The following is a 23,032-nucleotide window of genomic DNA, read 5'->3' as shown; positions in this document are numbered from 1 at the left end:
AGTTTATTTCAGAAATAAAAACATTATAGTTACCAATAAAATAATGAGGTTACAAACAACACAGGTTTCTCTAGCCAGCATTTGATTTTTATATAAAAATATTTCCAAAAGCTTCTATGACAATCAGTCCTTAATCACACTATACACATTCAGAATTGAACTGGATAATGATCTGAAAGCACAGGTGAGGAGCACAGCAAAGCCCCTCAAGGTGCCCACGTGGTGTCCTGGAACCGAGGGGGAGGCCGTCGGGTTGCAGCCCGTGAGATGAGCTCCTGCCTGAGCTGCCTGACTCCTGCCAGCAGCTCCTGCCACGCCAGCGCGTCCCCTCTGCCGTCCAGAGACACTTCAGTGCAAGAAACTCGGACTTAATATTGCAGCCAACAGTTTTCCACACATCCCATAAATGCTTACTGGAACCTCCTGCACAGAAACAGTGTTTCACCAGCAGCCCTGCAGGTGAGGCAGCCCCGGGACCCCTAAAGGCAGGGAGCAACTCCTGAGTTCCCTGCAAGTGGTACCTGTGTTTTGTTACTGAAAGGTCAGATGCTGATGGGTCCCTGCAGCAGGGCCACAGAGACACACTTCCCAGTGCATAGTTTTGTACATAAGATGCATCTGATTTTAAAATGTGCTTTCACTGGCCATAATGGCTAGGACAGCCCAGAGGAAATGATTCCAGGCTTATTCCTGACTATAACTCCCAGTAAGATTTGGATGAAAGACAGTTCTATGTCTTCTCAACATCCCCAGATTACACACACCAAGGAGGAAAGAAAAAGCAGAGGTAAAATGATGGGGCAAGAATGAGATTAAACTAGACTGAGATTAATGTGTCTGTTCTCATAACGTGACACACTGCAGCACTTCATACCTGTGCTGGTAGTGAAGACATTGTTCACAGGTGTGAAACAGAATACAACAATAAACTGGTTTACTATCCACTTAACACCTACACAACCAATAGTGACTCCGTGGAACAAGGAGGTGTTACAGTAATGCTTCTGAAATTAAACATAAGAGAAAGGAGGGTCCCAACTTGGGAACTTACAGTGTGATGACGATGCTGATGCAGACAGTTCATTCAGACAGATGTTTGCAGTCCTTGGCACCTGATGGAGATCTGCTCTTCTCTCTGTACACCTGGCCTTCAAAGCACGCAGTCTCTCTGTGAGGAATGGAGAGAAAGATTCTTTGTCAATTAAAAGTGTTTAATTTTCCAGTGAATTTTTCTAGCTTGAGGTGAAACACTTTTTCTCCAGGAAGCAGAACTGGAACAATCACTCACTCCAACTAATGGCAAGTACAATTTGCTCAGATTTAGAAGTCAATGTTTCTAGTCTATGGGTCAAAGCTATGCATCACTGCACTTCATTTTAAGAAATTACTTCTCCACATGTGCAATTCATTCCTACATAATTAATCTTCTGACAAATGGACCACTAAGATCATGTGGAGTAGGGCTGCTTGTCCTTGCAATTTCATGAGGAGACACCCATTTTAATAATCTGCCGTTGCAAATTACTCCATTTTAAAAACATTAGGCAAATAAGGGTGAAGTCTGAAGAAGTTTGCCCAAAGCAATATTAATCACCTAATCTTAATACAAATCATTCACCTTGTGTGAGCCTTGCAGAGATGGGGGAATAGGAGAAATATCTGCCCAAATGCAGCATTTGAGAAGGATGTAGGGGCTAAATCTGAAAGTGCATACATGTTTTTTCCTGTGAACAAACATTTGGCAGAGTAATTTGTTGGCAGCTAGTTTGCTGTAATTTACATTGACAGAGAACATCTAAGGGATGCAATTTTATGATTGGCTTAAGCTGATCTAAACCTGTGCTCCTACCAAAACTGCCACTGACATTGCTGTATCTGATAGATATAAAACTGATACTCCTTTCCAGGTGTGGCCTGATATTTGGTTTCATGAAAGAATTATGCCAAAAAGTATTTATGCAATCCCTCATTTAAGCTTAAGTTTATCCCTCATACTGGACACTTAGTTTGCATTCACTTGTTGAACGCTTCATGCCACCATCCACAAAGGAGAACTGCATTATCTATTTGCTCACCAAAATAGTCATCTTCTTTTTGCAACTTTTCAGCCAGTTGTAATGCATCATTCATTTTGTCTTCTAGAAACTGCTTCCTGTGCTCATCTGCAGCAGCAGCAGCCTTCTGCTCTTCTTCCAGTTGACCTTTTGTCTGCATAACTTCTTCCCACTGTGCAACAGAGGTATTAAATGTATCCTCAACAGGTGTGTTACAAAGGAAAAAGCAACAAGGAAAACCATCTGGATTATTACAGACTAAACTTCACCTTTAAATCATTTTTATATGTTATTAAGCTGAGGGAATATTTCTTTCTGAAAAAAATTCTCATTTCAACACCAGGAGAAAGGTAAAAGTCTTGGGTCAGAGAAAAAAATAATTAAATGAGAGGAATATAGAATTAGGAATATGCTTTCTTAAGCCCAAAATATCCTCACCAATTTGCTCTAGTGCTTCCAGAAATTTCCAGTCAAAACAGGAAATGACATTAAAATAAGTCAGTATTTCTTCAATATCTTTCAGTTTTATGCTCTACCATGCGACGGCCAAAAGGCAGTCCTTAGCAAAAGAAATACTGCAAATACCTTTTTTTCTGCTGCTTCCTTCATGGCCTTCAGCAGCTCAGCTTCCTTCACCCTGTTGTCATGCAGGAGCTTGGCTATCTCCTCGTAATGCTTCTCACGGTCCTGATCATCACGCCTGAGTTTCTGCAGCGCTTTCAACCTCCAGTGGGTGTCAACACGTTTCTGCTCTACCTGGGCCAAACTCTCTTCAGCCACCTAGTTAAACACCTTTCTTACCAGGAGTCCAGTTAACTCTATTTCAAATACACAGCCCTAAATACAGATGAGGTCAGAGGAACTCAAGTCTTCTGCAGTATCGCTGCACCTGCAGTGCCTTTCCCACATGCATTATGGCAGGATGTCTGACCTACCAGGGCTTTCTTCTGCTGCTTCTTCATGCTTCTTATTCTTTCCCTTACTGAGGATTATATTTAATCTTTTTAAAACTTTTTTTTTTGTTTGGTTGTATTTTTAAAATCTTTTGGAAAGAAGACACAACCCTCACAGTAATTTTGGGGATTTTGTTTTCCTAGCATGGATTTCAGAAGATTTACAGGTGCCATTAACATAAGATTGATACCTGGATGCCAATACCTCCACCCACATCCATCTGCTTCTAAAAATCAAAGGCTGTTTACAAAAATTCAGACCCATATGTTTATTTCTAGACAAAATATAAATGCAGATGCCAAGCATATGGGCAGTGGGTTAGCTGCAACTATTTTTCCAACTGTGCAGTTACAAGTTCTGAGCTTGAAAATCTGAACAATTCCTAATGTCAAGATACACACATTCATTACTGTGCTCTAGAAGGCAGCTTCTACAGCTGAATTTCCTGCCAAGTACTACCAATTGGAAGCTCCTTTGAGGCTTACTTCTGTTTTATTATGGTTACAAATAAAATATATTCCTTAACAGGAGAATGGCTTATTCTGAAAAGCACTTCTGAATCTTACATGTCCCCTGAGAAGTAAAGAAAATGTAACATTCATGGCAGGCCTAGAGAACTGCAGTATTATACAGCTGTTTGGACACTTTAGACAGATTTTGGAAAACCTCAAAGCTTTAAACATGCTATCATAATCTATTAATATAGGTAGCTAGAAATTCTATTTCTTTAGAATATATTTTAATATTAATTTGAAATAATGAAATGCAATTAAAATACTAGTACTACTTGTACTAGTTAGTACATAAACTCCCCAAAATGTGTTAAAAAACAATCATCTTACTGTCTGAGCTTTCTGTCTTTCTTCTCTGTGTATTTCCATCAATCTCTGAACAAGATGATCTTCCAGATCCACCTTTCTTTGGTGAGTATCCACCTCTTCTTTCATCTCCTTTGTAACTGCCTCTTGATCTTTGATTAGATGCTGCCAAACACACAAACATAAATTACTGTTGCTAAGCTACTAGCCCACATTTGTAATTGTCTCTTTAACATCTATTAAAATTTCATTAAACTAGTATTTGAATACATCCACACATCTCATCCCACTACACATCATAACTGCTCATAGCAGGGAGGTTGGAACCTGATGATCATTAAGGTCCCTTCCAACCTTAATCATTCTATGATTCTACACCTGTCCAAGTTATAGTCCCTGCTGTTTTATCCACTTGGAATTACACTTAGTCTGAGTCATTGCAGTTGCCTTGCAGGTTGAAACTGATGTATCCATTCCCTGGATTACAGTAGAGCATAAAAGCAGAATTCCAACTTTAATTAATTAGATTCACCACAAAAATACAGACAGAATTTGAACTTTCACCACCTTTTCTTCACATTCACCAGGGCACATCTACACAGCTTTCTAGAGAAGGCAAGGGCTGTGTAAAGCAAGGTTAACATAACAGCCTCCTATAGCCCCTCACTGACAGCAGGAAAACAGTTCAGAGCACAAGCAAAGAAAGTCTACACGGACTCTGTGGGCAGCCATATACACTTAGTTAGTTAAATAATTACTACCTTTCTAACCTAAAGAGGATGATCACTGTAGAATTATTTCCCTTAAACAGCTGACTTTACATGTACAGGAACACAAATGAGCTTAGCCTGGTTTGTGTTATGTAGCCACAATGCAGTGGTTGCGTATTTAATAAATAAACGCTACGAGAAATTTAGCCCAGTTATGCTCAGCATGGGTTATAAAAAACCTGTAGCCAAAAGCTTTAAAAAGCCAAATATAAGCAAACACATGCTTCAAAATACAGGTTAGCTATCTGGATGTCCACTTATGCTTACATTCCATTGAATCCGCAGGTTGCAGGATGGGCACATGTAGCTGTGATTCCTTAACTTCCTATTTCTAACCAAAATGGACATTACTAAAGCCTTCCATTGGCATCCTTGCTTTTCAGTAATTATTTTTTTATAATAATTAGCAGTATTATTGATTAAAACCCTTTATTACTGAATAGTGATCTTGATGGATTATAAGTCAGTCTTTTGAGAAAGGAACTGAACATTCCCCATAAATCATCCACTCCTTTTTGCTTAATTATGTTGTTAGCAATTAAGACATTTTTTCATCAACCCCAACAATCTATTATACTATTCTCTCCAGAAAATTTAGATATATCTGGATACCAGAGATGAAAAGGTGCAAGTTTCTGGGATGAGGAACATTTTGTTATAGACTCATTCCTTATTTACACACTTCTTGCTTCTCAAACAGCTGAGCACACAGCTAAACCCTGCAGCAACCAAATATATTTGCACAGGAGAAGAATAAAATAGGGAGCACGTGAATATCTTTCCGCCCCACCCCCAAAAAAAAGGCAACAGTGCATTTACTAATACTTTTATCAATAAAGGGTTTATTCTAAAAAAGGAATCAGAGAGTTATTAAAAAAAAACAAACCAGGATGCCTTTTACCTCATAAAGTCAGGTTGAGTGAACACAACCGAATCTGAGAACTGCAAAGGAAGGATCATTAATTATCAACGATCTGTATAGTTCCCTAATAATTACCTGCTCAAAAAGCTGTCTTTGTGATTCAAGTTCCATCCGCTGTACTTCTACATCTTCAACAGTAGCAGCTGTTTCCTGTTCTCTCATGGATGCCTTCAGGAGAAGAGAAACACATGAACTTACAGTAAAAAAACCCAACAAACAACAGTATCAAAAAGAATATCCAAAACCCCAAGCCACACCCTGCTTCTAAATTCTAGTTAACTTTCTGTCATGCCATGAATAACAGAAAGCACTGCATATCAGAAGTAGTGGGTCAGGTGGACAAGAAGCACAAGAATACTTCTGTATCCAGCCATGCATATTAGGGGAATGTCAAGCTTGATCTAGTGTTAGTAAGCTGCCAGATGCAGCTCAGAATCAAGTAAGGAGTCTCTGAACCCAGAATGCTGTAGAACACAGCACACAGGTAGGGAAGTGACCACTTTGCACGTGGCAGAACCTGTGCTGAGCTGGAGCTAAAGAATCTCACAGTGCCCTGCCCCTGGAAACCAACACACAGCTGTGCTGCACTCAGCAGAGGGTGGTTCTGAGACATGGGGAATGGCCATGCACACTCAGTTTGTGCCCCCAAGGTTCAAAAGTTTTCATTCTTAGCATCTGCATGCCATGGTGCTCAGGCTAGTAACATGGGAGCAGAGCCAGGCCTGGCCAGAGGCTGCTGCAGAGCCTCTCAGTTGATGGCAGAGTTAATTTGCAATCTGGACACACAGCCCACAGACAGCTGAGAATTCACTAGTTCTTTAAGGAGCTCATTACATTTTTCAACACTGCCAATATACAGATGAATCTGGCTTTTCTCAGGAATTTTGCCAGTTAAAGCAAGCCAGTGGAACGTAGTAAAAGCCAAATACAGCTGTTAAACTATGCATTTACCACTTAAAACAGTCCTTCTCATGCTAAACACACCTCTAGGCTCACAAATTACAGTACCTAAACTGAAATTTTAGATAAGCACTCTTTTCCTTGTTTAATTTTACTAATAAACCTTCAAGAAAAGAAGTGCCTGAGCAATACTCAGCCTTTCTTGCAATGTCATCATCCAGGCGTCTCAGCTCCATCTGACGCTGATCTTGCTGGTATTTCAGAAGGCGCCTTCTCGAAGCATCTAGGAATTGCAGCTCCTTTATTTTCATCTCTCTTTTCATAGCAGCTAGTCTTCAAAGCCAAACCAAACAGAAATAGAGGAACTTGTATATATGAAAGGTCAGTACCAAAGAGCACAAACTTGCACTACATTTGTCCACTAGTTACCATGAGCTAACTTCTAACTTACAAAGCTTATGACAGTAGCTTTCATTCTTTTAAATTGTCCAGTTTTCACTTAAAAGACAAAATTAAATTCATGGACACACAGTCCAGGACACATAAACAGCCTCTGATGGCAATGTCCCCACTTATGCTTTGAAGTCCTGTGACCTGTTTCTGCTCTACCTTAATAAGCACTAGTTTACTATTGCAATGACCCAGAACGGGAAACTATTCCTTAGAATAATTGCCGGTGTCCTGGTATCTCTTTCTGCACAAAATCAGTCCTAAGTTAATTTGGAAAATATTAAACTCTCTGAAAGAACCACAAATGCAGGAATTAGTTTGCAAAGAAGGGCATGCTGTCCTCTTTTAAAAAACCCATAAACTTCCTCTGCAGGTTGCAGAGGTTTAGGAGAAGTGCCTGTAGACATGGTGCTTAGGGACACAGTTCCATGGTGCACTTGGTAGCGTTAGGTTATGTCAACAGTCGGACTTGATTAAGGGTATTTTTCAATCTAAATGATTCTATAATTACTCATAGTCTATCTCAAAAACTATGGAGATGCTGAAATTCTCTTAAACCTTCACAACTGCAAAATGTACAAACTAACAGTTCAGCTTCAGTACTATCACAACTCTTTGCCCAGCAACTGATATAGAAAGCAGTCTTTTTTTCCAAATCCACTAGAAATATAAGAAAATGTACAGTCACTGATATTATAAGTGTCTCTTACATTTGCAGAGTGAGTCTGCCCACAGTGCAAGTCTGCAGTCCCAATGTACAAACACACAGCAACTGTGTGTGAAAGCTTAAGAGCATTCACAGTCCAAAGAAACAAGACAAGAGGCTGGGAGCTGAGACAAAAAAATGAAGTGACTTGGCCTCTAATCTGCTGTATTCCCTCAGGGAAGGCACTAATACAACCCAGATCACTTCATGCCCACATCAAAATCTGATCCACCAGACCACACTGTTTTCCCAGTTCACAATTGATACAAATTAGTGGTTATTTCTCCTTTACTCATGGTTAAAAATGTAATAATAGGATACACTAGCCAGGCCCCTAATGCTTTTTATATTGTAACACCTCTGCCTTTGTTCCACCAGCTTCTCCTCTTCCTCCAGTAGTACTTTTCGCCTCTGCTCCTCAGCTTCTCGCAGTAATTCCTGCTTTCTATACCAGGCTTCATCTTCTGCTTTCTGTTCCTGTGCTTTAGCTTCTAATTCATGAGCTAATTGTCTAAATAGAAGGAGATCACATGTTAATAATTCAAGCCAAGAAATTACGTGATTACTTAGAAGTCAATGACTGTACTAGCAAGGAACTGCTGCAATGAGATGTCAGGAAAGAGTATGGCATCCCCTTTACGTGCTGATGAAGTACATGAAGAGAAGTTACAACACCGACTGTTACGGACAATGGGACGGTTCAGATGAGCGTAGGTATTTTCTTCCTCACACTCTTACCAAATAGTTTCTAAAGGTGCTGTGGCATCATGCTAGCCATTATTTTCAATAGCAAGCTAGAAACTCCTGGTCCTTCATAAAACTGGACACTACAAGGTCAACAGAGGCCTAGGCTCTGATAAGTTTGAAGACTTTCAGCCAACCATTTTCTCCAAATTAACGAACATTTTTTAAGATCAGACTACCAATTTAATTTAAAAAGGTGTCAAGCCAAATAACTCTTACCCTTTAGCAGCTATTTAAAGACATCTTCCTGAATTTTCTTCATTATCTCTCTTCTCAAACATATACAATACAGTAAAAGGCAACTGTGTCCACCTGTCCCTCCCAGTACGATACTGTCTTCAACTTTCCCATTCATACCTCTCCCGTAAGTACTCAATTTCATCCTGTCTGATCCTTTCCCATTCCTGAGTTTGATAATCTGCGATGACCTTGGGGTATTTATTAAATACAGGGTACTGCCCTTTTGTAAGTGGTATGAAGTCATCAAGCACACGCTGTGGATGGATATCCAGTGGTGTAGCCTCCATGAGATGGTAAGCTTCCTTAATCACGGCGTTGATGTCCAGGTTGTTACGATGATGAAAGAAATACTGTAAGAGACATGCTTCCATTTACATTCTACAAAAAATTAAGCAAGTTTTTAATGTACCTACTTGGGAATAATTACGTAAATGAGCAAGATCTGTATTACAGAAATTGATTTAAAAAGGGATTATGATGTTAGCTCTACTAATTAGTAAAATATCACTGGCTCTAATGAACATGACCCAAACCTCTTCCAGCTGTAAAAGTATGCTCTGGTTCTTTTCCTTCTCTTTAAAGGCAGTTGTGTGAAACTAGGTGTGAATAGCACGTCCAACTGCCCACACATACACTCCTACGACTGGATAAAACTCCCCTGACTACTGCTGTTACAACATGAAGCTTGGAGGTTTCTCTTCTTGAAGGACTATTCTTTCCTGCCAGAGATCTTACTCACCAAGAAAATATTTAAATTGGTTATTATTAAATGTAGCAATGATGTTGTCTGTGTGATGTCTGTCACACTGACTGCTCACAAGTACATTTTCAAGGTGGAACCCTTTTGTTTGTGTACAGAGATGTTCTCATATAAGAAAACTTTCTTCCATGGAAGTCTAAACAGAAGGAAACATTTTCATTTAGCTTCAGAGAATGTCAAATAATATTGCCCAGTTTTACAAGTCTGAACACAAAATAATGAAACATGACAGAAGGAGGGAGAAGTCCACATCATACCCCCAAAAAAGAGGCAGAATTATTTTGTGGTTGATGAACTATTGCCATTTACATGGTTTTTGGTGACATTAGAAAGAAAGCTTATGAAAGCTTTTAGACATCTTATTGCATGGAACTGCAGGGAACTGCTCAATATTTTACTCATTGATTGTGTATTTGACACTCAGAAACATGTAGTAATATATTAATGTGAAAATTAAACATCTTCTAAGCTCCCTAACAACAGATACAGTGTTTTACACATCTCTGTAGGAACACTCCTATGACTGACCTAAATACGAAGATATTTACCTCAAAATCTGCTGTTTGATTACAGTGAAGCAAGGGAGCTCTGGAACATATGACATAGGCAACAACAATCATTAGGAAGTACGAAGGATGGTTGGAGAAGATATTGTCAAAGACTTTCAGCCATTCTTCTCTTGTCAGAACCTCAGAGAACAGTGTTTCTAGAAGAGGCCATGCATAAACCTATATTATTTGGGAAAATCGGCAAAATAATCCATTAATACAATTTTACCAATCCTTTTGAAGAAATAATATGACATTTTCTTGTCTTATAACAAGAATTTATTGATTTATGACACAGGAACTAAACCAGAATATTTAAATAGAAGTTTTATTACCACTATAAAGATTCAAAATATATATGGGGTGATTATAAATAAACTTATTATGCTGGATGTTTGAACCTTCTGTTTAGATTTGTGAAGCTAAAATAACCCCTAACAATAACTAGAGATTACAAAATTAATTCATCACACTTGTGTCCACTCAAAAAAAGAAAAGTACATTAACAATTTGATTACTGTATTTTCAATCAATGTGGACTTCTAAGAACTACAGTTGCATGTATGTGGGATTTATGATCATGGAAAAAGAAAAGCTGCAGGAAAGAAATTATATGCTCTTTACACACCCATATAATTCACTTTTATTTAATGAAAACTTCCTCAAAAAAAAAATTATTTCAAAATAAAAGACCAGTGCACTATCATTTACTGCAGTGACATGTTATAGACAAAAGCTGGCTAGAGTATTACCTGTGAAGTCACATTGTATTTCATTAAATGCTGAAGTAGTTCTTTGTCATGATGTGCCAAAATGTTTTCCATCATACTAAGGACATTAACTGGAGGATTGGGAAAATACTCAAACCAGTGCTGACAAAAATTAACTGAAAGAAAAAAAAAAAGTCATAATTCACTATAATCCAGAGTGATGGACTCTTGACAACCTAAAGGTTTGGTTACAAAAGCTATGAATTTAAGAGTCAGTTTTAGTCAGCAAAACCTATTTAATCTATGCCCATCTCTCCTCTTTCCCAGCATTTATTCCTGAACCATTCCCTGCACGGGTATGAGTGTTTGTGTCAGTGCACTGTGAACCAGACTGAGGAACTAATCTGGCTCAAAAACAAAATGAAAAAAGGTCTGTGTGCTGTGGGACTAAATGGTGGGAGGCAGATGGGAATATTTAAACTAGTATTTCTCTTCATGAAACTACAGCCTGTATCAAGTAATATTTAATATACTAAGATTAATTTCTGTAAACTTGGATACTTATTCACTAATAGCATGTGTTTGCAACGTAGGTACGTATGCTTGGCAGCACATACCTTCTGTAGACTTAGCAGCAGCTGCAATAACTAATGTAAGTGTAGAGCACTTTAAATTAGAGTTTTTCTTCAGAAGACAGCAATAGCCAGCTTTCAGCCAAATGCCTCATTTTGAGTTACCACATGCTTAGATTAACTAAACACAGTAAAACCTTATAAGAGATCATTTCCTTTCGACTTGGAGTGGGTGAGGGTGGGAGTAGGTGTCTCTGAGATTTTAGTTATTATAGATACATTTGGGTTTTACCAGAAACACTGGAAAAGGATGTCTAAAATATTGTTTTATTTACCAGCAGGTTTTTGTTTTAAGCATACAGTTGTTAATATTAATTCCTCAAAACACCTTCAGAAGAGAACGTGGTGACCTCTGAGGAAGCCGCTCATTCATTTAATCAGGAGAAGCTACTTCACATGGGAAAGCTTAAACATGCTGCAGGATGTTTGAATTTTTAAAATAATTGCTTACCTACCACTGTAGCAACAACTTCAAAGCAGATCAGTTGGTTGTTCTGGAATAATTTTACAAATGGGAATGCTAGCAAAGGAATATAAGGTGTCTCAGCAAAGATATCAGACCAGTGAGCTAGAGCTGATAAGGTCCTAAGGTAAAGGCAAACCAAAGGTTTAGAAAACATTGATAAAAAACAAACAAACAAAAATATCCACTTTAGAACCACAACACAGGAAGATTGTAAACTTAAAAATAGATGCAGGATTATATGAGTTAGAAAAACAAAATTGCATGAGGGAGGGCACTACTATTTAATCTTAGAATTTTCTTTACAGCTGATTTCAGCTACTGGATACATTACAGATCACTACATGAAAATAACAGCCTATAGTATTTAAATAACTACAAGTATGTATTTTACCTTCGTAAGACTCTCAGCAGTTTCCTGCTTTTGATGGGATACTCATTTTGAATATTCACAAATGCACTGTGGGTACCCTTATCCATCAGCCTACTGAATGCCAAGTGGTTTTCAGGCAGTTGCAGTAAGGAACGCCAAACAAACATCCTGCAATTAAAATGCAGACTTAGTCAAGCAACTTCTCTTTCATGGGCTAGTAAACAGAAGTAATGTTATTTTGTGCAAGCATGAATATACACACAAACATACCTGTACTTTGCTGGATATTCTCCAAATCCTTTCAGTAAGGCCTGCAGACGTTTCTTGTTTAATCCACCTGGCAATTCATTCTATGAAACGGGATCAACAATAAAGGTGAGCATTTCTCTTTCATAATCTCTCTCCTCACCTCTAATTGATGAGAGTAGCTAGACACTCAAGTTCTCAACATAATATTAAATACCTAATGTGTACATTAAAAATAATTTGTTACATAATCCGAGGTATTTCAAGAACAAAAAGATAATTCAAAAGATCATTAATCTACTCAGCTTATAGAACAGCTGCTATTGATTTCAGCCAGAAACAAATCAGACCCTAATTGGATTGACCATATAGAATTAAATGATGTCCGTGGCCAAACCATAGAGTACACTGACATAAGGAGTGGGCTATACTGTGATGAATGTTACAGGAGTATATCTAGAGAGATACAGAAATGTGGGTATATATATGTGTGTGTGTGTGTATATATATGAGAATATATCAACATAGAAGATGCAAGACAAAGACAGAGAGAGAAGACAGCATAGTGATGACAGAAGGGAAATAAATACAACAGTGATACATCTTATAAATTATTAATAAACAATGAAATGTCTCCTAGGCAGACAACTTAGAGGTGCCAATTTGCTTAGCAGGGAAGCAGATTAGATCTACCAAATACCCAAATGTGTCACAAGTTGCTTGAATGACTTCAGAGGTACATCAAGCTGAGGGGAGGCAGCTTTGGCTGTGTCACTAATACTGGAGTAGGGGCTAAAAAGAAAGAGGAAATGGTACTAAAATTCCTTCAATCCCCTCGCTGCTCAAATATCCAATGAATCTGTGCCAGAACTTATTCTCTAAAGTAAGAGGCTAAGCATTTTTTGCAATGAAATTTAAATGCTGCCGACTGGAGAACAAAATATGTGCAACTTTTCCCTACCTCTTTGTTTTCAAGTGATGTGTTCCCTTGCAGTTTCAGCAATCTGGTTTGAATTTTGCTTTCTTTAGGTTTCCAAGGCCGCTCTGACATTCCCGAAGTCACCCTCATTCTCAGTTTATTTGCCTCTGATGTGCCCTTAGACTTATCTTCTACTACTCTGAACATGGGTGGTGGAGGCTAATATTAAGTGAAAACACCTTGGTTAACATCTTGTAAGACAAATTACATAAGACTATAATTTGATGTTTATTTTATATGCCATACTTTTGAGCTTGAGGGCCATAGCAAAAAGAACAGAGAAATGTTCATACTATAAATAAATATAAATGGACTGAAGGCTCCTGATTAACTGTGCCAGTGAATAAAACTGCTGCAATAAACTAGAAAGATGGTGAGACTGTTTATGTAGCTCAAAACCAAATAAAAAAGAATGTTATTCCCTTGTTTAGCAAACATCAGAATATAACTGGGTAGTATAAATGTGTATCATGTACTGTTTGGGTCATTTACTAAAGTGTATTTCTTCATGCCACTAAAATATTTTGCATTTCTATAGCACCAGTGAAAAGAATACAAAAGATCTTTAGAAACTTTCATTAGTCTTCAGCATCAGGGAAGTATTAATTCAATGCTGGAGATTGGGAAAGCAAGTAATAAAGTGGATATCCCAGTTCTTGTCAAGCCTGCAGCAAAAGTGCAAATGGAATGCATGTGTGACATCTTTACACATCCTTCCTCAGCTCCAACTCCATCATTATCCAACGCTGGTTACTGTTTACTTCAAAGACGTGGTGATTACATATATATGGAATTCTGGATTTTGAAACCTGACTCTCATTAATAAATTGCTTTAATAAAATAAGAACTGGTATTTAGCATGTTTGTTATTTAGGAAGGATTAGGAGTATGATTGTGCCATAATGATGGATGCTGGTATCCAATAGCATAGTAAGAAGAACAAAATGACAGTAACAAAAACATCATTCATACCTGCAGTTAAGACAGCATCAGATGCAAAACATTTCCTTTAGGAAACGGAACAGAAGCACCACAATAATGCTGTTTCCATCTCTCCCAAAACGTCATTACAAAGGTAAAATGGTCCTTACAAATTGCTGTAGAAAGAAATAGCACCTCCCCCTACTCCCACCACCAGAAACATGGTAACACATACACTCTGAAAACATCATTTTGCCTGATAGACTGGAGTAGCTATGAAGGCAACTTTATTTATTATACGGCACTTCAACATGTCTGCAAACTACTCCCCATACAAAAATTATGTAGAAAAGTATCAACTTTCATGGGATTTACTGCTTTTTTTTAAGATATTAAAAACACTGTACCTTATTTCCTTCTCGAGTCAAAGCTTGGACACTGTATAAATTGAGGCTACCATTTTTCATCACTGCTGCAATATACCGTCCATTGGGGCTAAGTGTTGCTGTACTAATTCCCTCTTCATGACTCCCAATCTCAAAAAGAAGTTTGCATGTTTCTATATTGATAAATCTCATAATATTATCTTGACTTAACACTCCAAGAATCTAGAAGTCAAAAGGATGAGTCAATTAATATTTTCCATGTAAAACAAACAGCAATACCCAATTTAGCAATGATATTCCATTTGGCTAAATGAGCAACTGAGCAAACATTTAGCACATTAACTTTCCTTTTCTATGGTAATGGGCCCATACCCCAGCACCTTCCAAAAGCCCCCAAAATGTGTGTGTTGAATTCAATCCCTAAGTACTCCAGTCTTAAGCTTTGTAAAAAAACCTGACCTGATTGGAGCCTCCATCAAAACTGTCTGGGAGGAATTCCAGGTGATGGACAGCTCGAACTTTTGCAGGCATCTGGATTATTCGTATCAACTGCTTCGATTCTAAACACCATAAGTGAAGACTGTTTGATTTTCCACCAGCTACAAAAATCCGTCCATCTCTGGACCACAGATGAGGCAAAGTTTCCATTAGAATATTATCATTTCAGTACTAGCTAAAAAGAGAGTGATGGTACATTTCTTTCTATGCCCCCAAATCAATTTTCAATCTATCATTATTCCTGCCTTATTCTCCTGAACAAAATAACTCCTAAATAATAACATTTGCTTTTGTAAAGGACAGTTTAAACCTTATTTTAGTGCTCATTAAAAATCAACTTGCTTTACTTCAGTGGTCTTTAAAAATCAGTTTATTTTATTTCAGCTACTACGGGACTGTAATAAAACCTGCTCTTAATCCTCACTGAAAGTATCAGTCACAGTAGAGTTCAAAAGCTTATAATAGTATTTAGCTCAATACTTCCATATAACATTACAAAAAAGGAATGAAAATGTGTTTTAAAACTGCAATGTTTGTAGTTTGCTTAAGATGTGTAAAGTAGCAATTTACCTGGTAACTGCAAAGACCTTATAAACTAAAACAGAACCTTCTACAGGAGTTGGCAACCGGTATTTACAGTGAAGAGTATCAAATTCCCATGCAAAAACAGAATTATCCTTGAAACAGCTGAGGATGGTGTTACTCAGAGGAAGAAAAAAAACCTGGAAGAACAGAAAAAGAAAATAATTTGAGTATGTTGTCAAAAAAGTACCCTTTAAATTGGACCAAAGTTCATGGCAGAATAAAATACAGCACGAAACCATGACAGTGTGGCTATTACTGTAACTGCATGATGCAGCTGCAACGCAAGACTTGGATCCCATTCCCCTGTTACAGTCTGGTTCAGAAACTGTATCATCCTTTGCTAAGCCAGCCTAACTCACCAAAATGACGCGTCTTTATCTGTGTTATTGCTATGACTGTTAAACCACCTTTTGGAGGTTTTTGAGGAGTGCCAGAGAGTATGTAATATAAACGGTGAGAACATGAACCCAGGAGCAGGAGGGGATGGGAGATGTGAGCCAGAACTGCTCACTCAGCAACTGCTTGTTGCATCTTCTACAAACTCTCCTCAGCATTCAAACACAACTAAGAGCCCGCAAATATACTCTATGAAGCACAGACAAACTCTTTAGTTTTACATACTACTATTAAAAGTAAAAAATACTGTAGAAAGTTTTGCAGTGTATTCTCCAACTATGAAATGCAGAATACCAGCCAGCTTGTGAATACATTTTTTAATTGTTCTGAAGGTGTTTATTGTTTGTTTACATGTATCTTTTTCACTAAGAAAAAAAACCCCTGGATTATTTACATTTTTGGGTGTCATCATATACATTCTTTTGACAAATTACTGGTTTAGATCAGAGGTTCTATTTTGGCAGCAGCACGTGCAGCTTCAGCAAATTCCCTGTACCTATAATTTTGAAGGTTAAACTGAAAAGCTCTTCTGGTATCTGAACGTGGAGGAACTACCTGAATGACTGGCTGGCTGAGGTTTAATAAGTGCCAAGATTCAGATTTTTGGTCTAAATGGTTTCTTGGGGCCTTGAAAATCTGTAAATCTGGATATGTGGGATGGGAGCCATCTTGCTGAATGTGAGTGACTGAAAGTTGGATGTTGAAGCCAAATTAATCACTTCAAAGTGAGCAAAAGTTACCTGTGGAGAAAGAGTCACCTCACCTATTTCTCTTCAGACAGACTGAGCTGCCTGCCCTCCTTCAGGGACCCTGATAAGTGCAGACAATGAGTTAAGAGCAGATGCCTATCATGCAGATGGATGAAGTTTAAATGTTGGTAAACTGGAGTACTGAACAGTTCCTGATTTCTCCTAGAAAAATACCACAAGCTGGTCACAAGCAGCTGTTGAATAAGCAGCGACCTTTGAAACTAGTAATTATAGATGTCTTTCCTTAGCTCTTCTCATTTTTTTCCACCCTCTGGTCTTACAGTGTGCAGCTCAGACTATCTTTTTAAACTAGCTTTGCCCCATACTAACATAACAGAAGGTCTATGTTGGAGGGCAAACCGGATTTAAGTAAGGAACCACCAAAAAATGCACTGCAGAGATTGGTGTGACACTGCTACCAATGTTGGCTCAGCCAACAAGTATTAATCCAACTTTGGACAATGAATGTCAGGGCTGCAGCCTAATAACAAATCTAATCTTTAATAAAACACTTATCTGGATGTCTTAAAGTGTGCCATGGGAGTAGGAAAAGAAATCCAGATAATGACCTACCATAAATGGCAGAGCCAAACCAAAACTGCAGACTCTTGATTCTCAAACAGTGATTTATTCATTCAACCACAGTAATTATTTTTTAAGGTTGTTTCCATAATGTAACACCCTAATCCTACCTAATTCCAAGAGTCATTTATCAATATCAAACCCCTACACATAGCCTACAAAAAGAAAGATATTGAGCAGCAGAAAAATCTTGTCCACTAATGAAATGCAGTCCTCAATTACTTCAGCAACATGCAATACACAATAGTTTCAATAAAACAAGCAAACAAAAACTGATGCATGATCTTCCACAGTAATTGTTAGGTAGGTATTTCATGCAGACAAAATTTCTGCCTGACCCAGAACACAGTTAAAACACTCAAATGAATAGCCTGGTTCTCTGCAAAATCAGCTTGGCTTTTTAGTGACCAACCTGACGAGAACTCCGGTTTGAAGTGGTGTTTGTAAGCAGTGTTCTCACTGCAGGGCAGCACGTGTGTAAACCATGCTCAGGTGTTGCGTCAGCACTATCTGTGGTGCTTATGCCAAAGTTTGACGTTTGGTGGCGCAGGCAGACCTCTTCAGCACAGTGTAACGCTAAGGAGGACCTATTTAACCCACTCCCTGACACAAACATGACATCGTTCCCTGTGTTGTTACAGTAGAAGTGCCTGTGCAGCGAACCGAAGAAAAGAAACCACTAGGCTGAAAGACAGCCATTTATTTTTGCCGAGTTACTTTCCAGCTTTCTTTGTTGCCACATTCAGTGCCCAGCATGAATAGGAAGAGCAGCAGCTCTGGCATAAGCAGCTGAACGGGGCAGATGGTGGTGAATGTCTGAAGTTACCATTATGACACCAAAACTGTTCTTTTAACAACACCCTTAAATCCAAGCATCGTTCAGGTTGGAATCAACCTCCGGAGATCCCTTCATCCCAACCCCAGGTCAAAGCAGAGACAATCTAGAAGAGGGCTCCAACTTCCATGTTAAATTGGGTTAGTCAAGGTCTTATGCAACCAAGTTGTGAGCATGTCTAAAGATGGAAGTTCCTTAAAAGTTCCCAGCAGACCTCAGCAACTACTGAGTCATTATTCCAGTGGTCTGGATAATGTGATAGGATGACACTTAAGCAGATATGCCCAAAGAACATAGAAAATATTCAGCTGTATTTTAAAAACTATTTTCAAGCACTGTTATTTTAACATGTGGTGTTACTCCTGCTGAGGTGTGCTTGTTTACCCTTTAGCAAGTGCTCTTTACTCACCTTCTGTATCCCCACAGACTGACGAACATTCAGCTTTCTTTGTCTTTGAAAGGTGTCCAAGTCCCACAGCTGTGCTGTGTCAGTGGATGTAGTGATGGCATACCTGCCTGAGCCATGGACAGAGATGGAAGACACCGAAGAATCATGTCCCCTCATCCAACTAACTAGCTCCTTGGTTTCTGCAGGAGTTGATAAAAATATGGAAAGGATATTAAAGCCATGCTACTTTACCCTTTGTTGCCAACCCTATGCTGTGAAAGAGACTTGTAAACACACCTAGTATACAACCATTTACCATCACAGCCCAACAAACAGGAAACAAGAAACAAAACCATCTCCTCATCTCCAAATAACAGATTTCATAATTCTCAGTTCTATACAGAAAGCCAACTTGCACAGGCTTGTTTAATTTAGGCTAAGAATCAGTCTTAAAAAGCCATGAATACTGTGATCAGGTGAGCTCAGCATGCCTCATTGGCAGATTATCTGATGTGAACATCCACAGGAATCTCTAGAAGTTGAGACTGAATGTTCTACTTAGAACTCTCCACTTGTTTTAACTTGTGGACAGTATGTATGAATGATTATTCAGCTATTTACAGGTGCAAAGAAGAAAGGTTTAATGACTATAGAAAGGCACAGTCAGAAAGCAACACCTCATTAATTCTTTTAGAGTCCAGAACATTTTCATGCTGTGTACTGCATACTAAGGAAATGGTTACTCTGACTTTGTTGCCTCCCACTTGTGACTGCATGACCACTAATTTCCCCTCAGCAACCAAACTGTATTTATGGCAATTACACTATTTACTTCAGGTGGTTTGCCTGACAGCCCATGGGGTGGTTCCAGCTGACAGTACTGCAGTGGCATTAAAGATGGGAAATGGCTATAAATGCCTATAAAACAGCTCATAAGGCCTAACAGTGAAACTTTCTGCAGGGCTAACAGACACTTGAGTGCTTAAAGCCATTGTCACCTGGGAGGATGACATGGGACTGTGGAGCACAGCTTCTAAAGCAGGCGATGGAGCCCACCAACTGTGTAGCATCGAATGCACCCTAAGGATAGTCCACCCAATACTGACTTCTGAGAAGAAACATTTATATTTTAAAACACTCTTCAGTATTACTTGGTAACTGGAAAAAGCACCATATAAACACACAGCAGTCTGAAACAACTACGAAGATTTCTCTAAATGCATCCAAGATTTAAGCTTGGTCGAAAGGAGGAAAAGAAGCAGAGAGGATTTCAGACCTTAATGCTGATTCTTCCTCTATTTTGGGACACAGTGTGTTGTTACATTATGAAATTGTAGGTAAGTGATGCCTACTGATTTTTAAAGGTTTAAATCCAGATGATAGAAACACTATAACAAATTTTATACATTAAGAAAAATGTATTAAGAATTGTCAATGCCTTCATTATTTTAACTTCTCATCAAGACAGAGGCACACAGCTGGTCTGTGAAGTTAATTTTAGATACCACTTGAACAAGGACACAGATCTCCTTGTACACTCAAAAGTACTGTCAGTTCTTTTAGTACATATTGCCACTTTGTCAAAGTATTTTACTGTAAATACAGTTCATAACTGGTTCAGTTACTAACATACTGTCAATTTATTAATTTTTTTTGAGTTTATATATAGGACCTCATTCTAAGCAAATATATAAAGAATTGCTTTTAAAAGTGACATCCATAATTACAATCCTGTGCTAGATTTCAGTTAAGCAGATATCTACACGACTCAGTGAGAAGAAACTTTGACAAAGCAAAGGATTAATTTACCCATAGGACTGTAGTCCACATGGGCCCAAAGTAACATGAAATACATAGTAAGATTTCCATCAAAAAAACCCTTTAAAATAGTATGTGAGATAGAAACTAAAATTTTATAGGCTATGTAGCAATACAATTACTAAGTAATAGTATATAACACTATTGTAATAAAATAATAAGATTATATAGTAAGCCTTTAAATTTCTCCTTACCTGTATCAAAGCACTTAATGGAATAATCTGCCAAAGCCACTAGGAATTCTGTCTTTCTGCGAAGATTAAATGCCAAAGCAGTGCTAGGTTGCATTGTTCGCTGAACAAGGTTGAACCTATTTAAAAATAGATGATCTTATCATCCTAAGAAACTTTGGTTCGTGATGGCAAGTGAAGTAATAACTTCATCACTTTCAATGTATTTCACTGAGTGAAAAAATAACTCAAGAGGGCAAAGAAACAGTATCTAGTTAAGGTAAATATAAAAATATCAAAACTGAGTGGTGTAAAATTAAGAGATTAATTATTATATTTCTGCAGATGACAATACTAGGTCTAATTTATTGTAATTCATGGCTCGTTATTAATAGATCAGTATCATTCAAAGAATGACTTATTGTGTTAACATTTCATCACTTAACTTCCATGAAACTGCTGTTTGTTCAGTTTAGAGTCACAAACTACTGATCTTCTGGAGCAGCTGAACTAATGAAATACTATTTCAGGAGCCAGGAGGGGCTTGCAGTTTCAGCTCTGAGAAAACCACTATTTATCTCCACATTCATGCAGAACTGAAGGTTAAAACCAGACCAGTGACCTGCTGTCCAGGCACGTGCCATCCATTCCCCCTGAATGTTACAGATGTCAAGACAATTAAAATGTCTTGATAGAAAGACTATTACCTGTTTCCATGCAAGTCAAAAACATATATATTCCCTTGGTGGTCTCCAGCAAGTAGAGAATCTCCGGAACTGTCAAAAGCGACGTTCAGAAAATGTATTGTCTTTGAATGGTATCCTTGGACACTATGAATTATGTTTACTATAACTCTGTGAAAAAAAAGCAATCAGAACAACCATGCTTAGATCTGTTGTATTAGCACATACTTCTCTCAAGACCGAGGGTGAAAATGTTCATAGCTTATGGTTTTACAATCCCTGTAATTCATAGTGTTCTACGAAACATCTTCCATGAAAAAGATGTATTTCTCACATAAAAAATACAGCAGACAAAGGAAGTAATTAGCTATATTGGAAGGTAGTTAAGAGACTTCTGAAGCAGACGGGGAAAACCCACCATTCATTAGCTTTTTCTGTGGCTCCTAATCACCTGATTTTTACTTATATTTTAATGAATAAGACTAACATATATGCTATTGTATCATCTACCAATGTGTCTGAATGCACAACTCAGTACCCAGCAAGAAACCTGGCTTCTCATTATCACCATGAAGAAAACAGAGAAGCTATGAATTAATGTAAGATTAGATTGAGGTGGGGGGACACCCAGTTTTAATACCACTTCTTTCCAGTCTTCAAAAAGCATGAAGCAAGCCATATGTATAATCCTCAGGTGAGATACTATGGGACAAAAGTTGCTGCTTTTCACATTCTATCCTTGTACAGTGCTGTTAGTATAAAAATGAGACAGATGCAGAACCAAAGCCCATGTGCAGACCAGTCCATAAAAAGGAAGGCTTTTCCAGGAAGCAGGACATCAGGATCTGGGAGATCTACTACACCTGGATTTCTCAGAAAACACTGGGCCAACCAATTACTTTCTATCATCAGTTGGCTGTAAACTTTCAGGCTAAAGCCATACAGGATGCTGGTAGGATGATTAAAACCTGTAGGGCACTTGCAGAAGACTGTGATCGTGGCAATCTAAGATGCTGAAAGCTACCTGAGCCACCAGTTGCCAAGGGAGCAGAATAGCAGCCCAGCATGTGCATGCAGCTGTTGGCACACGTACCAAGCGTGAATATCAGAAGGGCCATGCAGCCTTGGTGCAGACTAGAGACAAAACTAATTTCACCTCACCCTGCTAAGCCTATTCTTTTCTGCAATAAAAGAGCAGGGTCATAAAAATGAAATTAGAAAGATGTTAAGCTAATTTGTTTAAATTATAATCATAATTTAGTGATGCTAGGGTCCTAAGAAGACACAAGGTATGACTTGTGATTCTAAAAACACTTGGAAATGTGAGTACTTGTCAGTGTAATTGAAGCATCTCCCAGGAGTTCCTTAATACTGCTCTCTGCCTTTCCAAAGTTCCTCTGCCATTAAACTAACACACGAGAATAAAGTCAGGAGCTCACGGAGCTGTGTCCAGATTCCCCACGACAAACCCTACACTCCAAAGCAGCATTCACACTGCTGCTCTTCAGCTTGGGGCAGACAATAGTTTTCCTAGTATTTAACATCTTCATTAAACTCCGTTGGGAATTTACTGGAGTCATTTCACTCAACACAATTCAAATAAAAAATAAAAAATGGGGAGCGTTTCCCAGCGCCTTGTCCAGCCAAGCCGTGAGCACCTCTCAGCACGCAGGTTCCCTGAGGACCAGCTTCAGTGGGATGTTCCCCGTTATCTAACCGGGCCTGCAGAAGCTCCGGCCGGCCCTGCCCCCT

At 38.4% G+C, this 23,032-nt stretch overlaps 1 protein-coding gene across 1 annotated transcript; it reads right to left on the bottom strand.

Moving 5' to 3' along the window:
- Positions 1 to 206: 206 nt before the first annotated feature.
- Positions 207 to 22,860, bottom strand: TBC1D31 (TBC1 domain family, member 31). The gene is made up of 23 exons (XM_009997640.1): positions 22,750 to 22,860; positions 22,442 to 22,461; positions 21,305 to 21,451; positions 20,622 to 20,737; positions 18,631 to 18,809; positions 15,645 to 15,796; positions 15,036 to 15,195; positions 14,598 to 14,798; positions 13,252 to 13,428; positions 12,315 to 12,394; positions 12,066 to 12,212; positions 11,660 to 11,793; positions 10,619 to 10,752; positions 9,867 to 10,046; positions 8,676 to 8,908; positions 7,933 to 8,085; positions 6,616 to 6,751; positions 5,594 to 5,686; positions 3,851 to 3,991; positions 2,640 to 2,834; positions 2,076 to 2,226; positions 1,052 to 1,168; positions 207 to 346 (listed from the first exon to the last, which is right to left on the bottom strand). The coding sequence occupies exons 1-23, from the start codon at positions 22,858 to 22,860 to the stop codon at positions 207 to 209; spliced, it is 3,297 nt and encodes a 1,098-aa protein (XP_009995942.1).
- Between the last annotated feature and the right edge of the window lie 172 nt (positions 22,861 to 23,032).

Source organism: Chaetura pelagica, unplaced genomic scaffold (genome assembly GCF_000747805.2).
Source record: "Chaetura pelagica isolate M959 unplaced genomic scaffold, ChaPel_1.0 scaffold1, whole genome shotgun sequence".
Lineage (NCBI taxonomy): Eukaryota > Metazoa > Chordata > Aves > Apodiformes > Apodidae > Chaetura > Chaetura pelagica.
The sequence above is the reverse complement of the archived record's forward strand: the minus strand, read 5'-3'. Positions and strand labels throughout refer to the sequence as shown.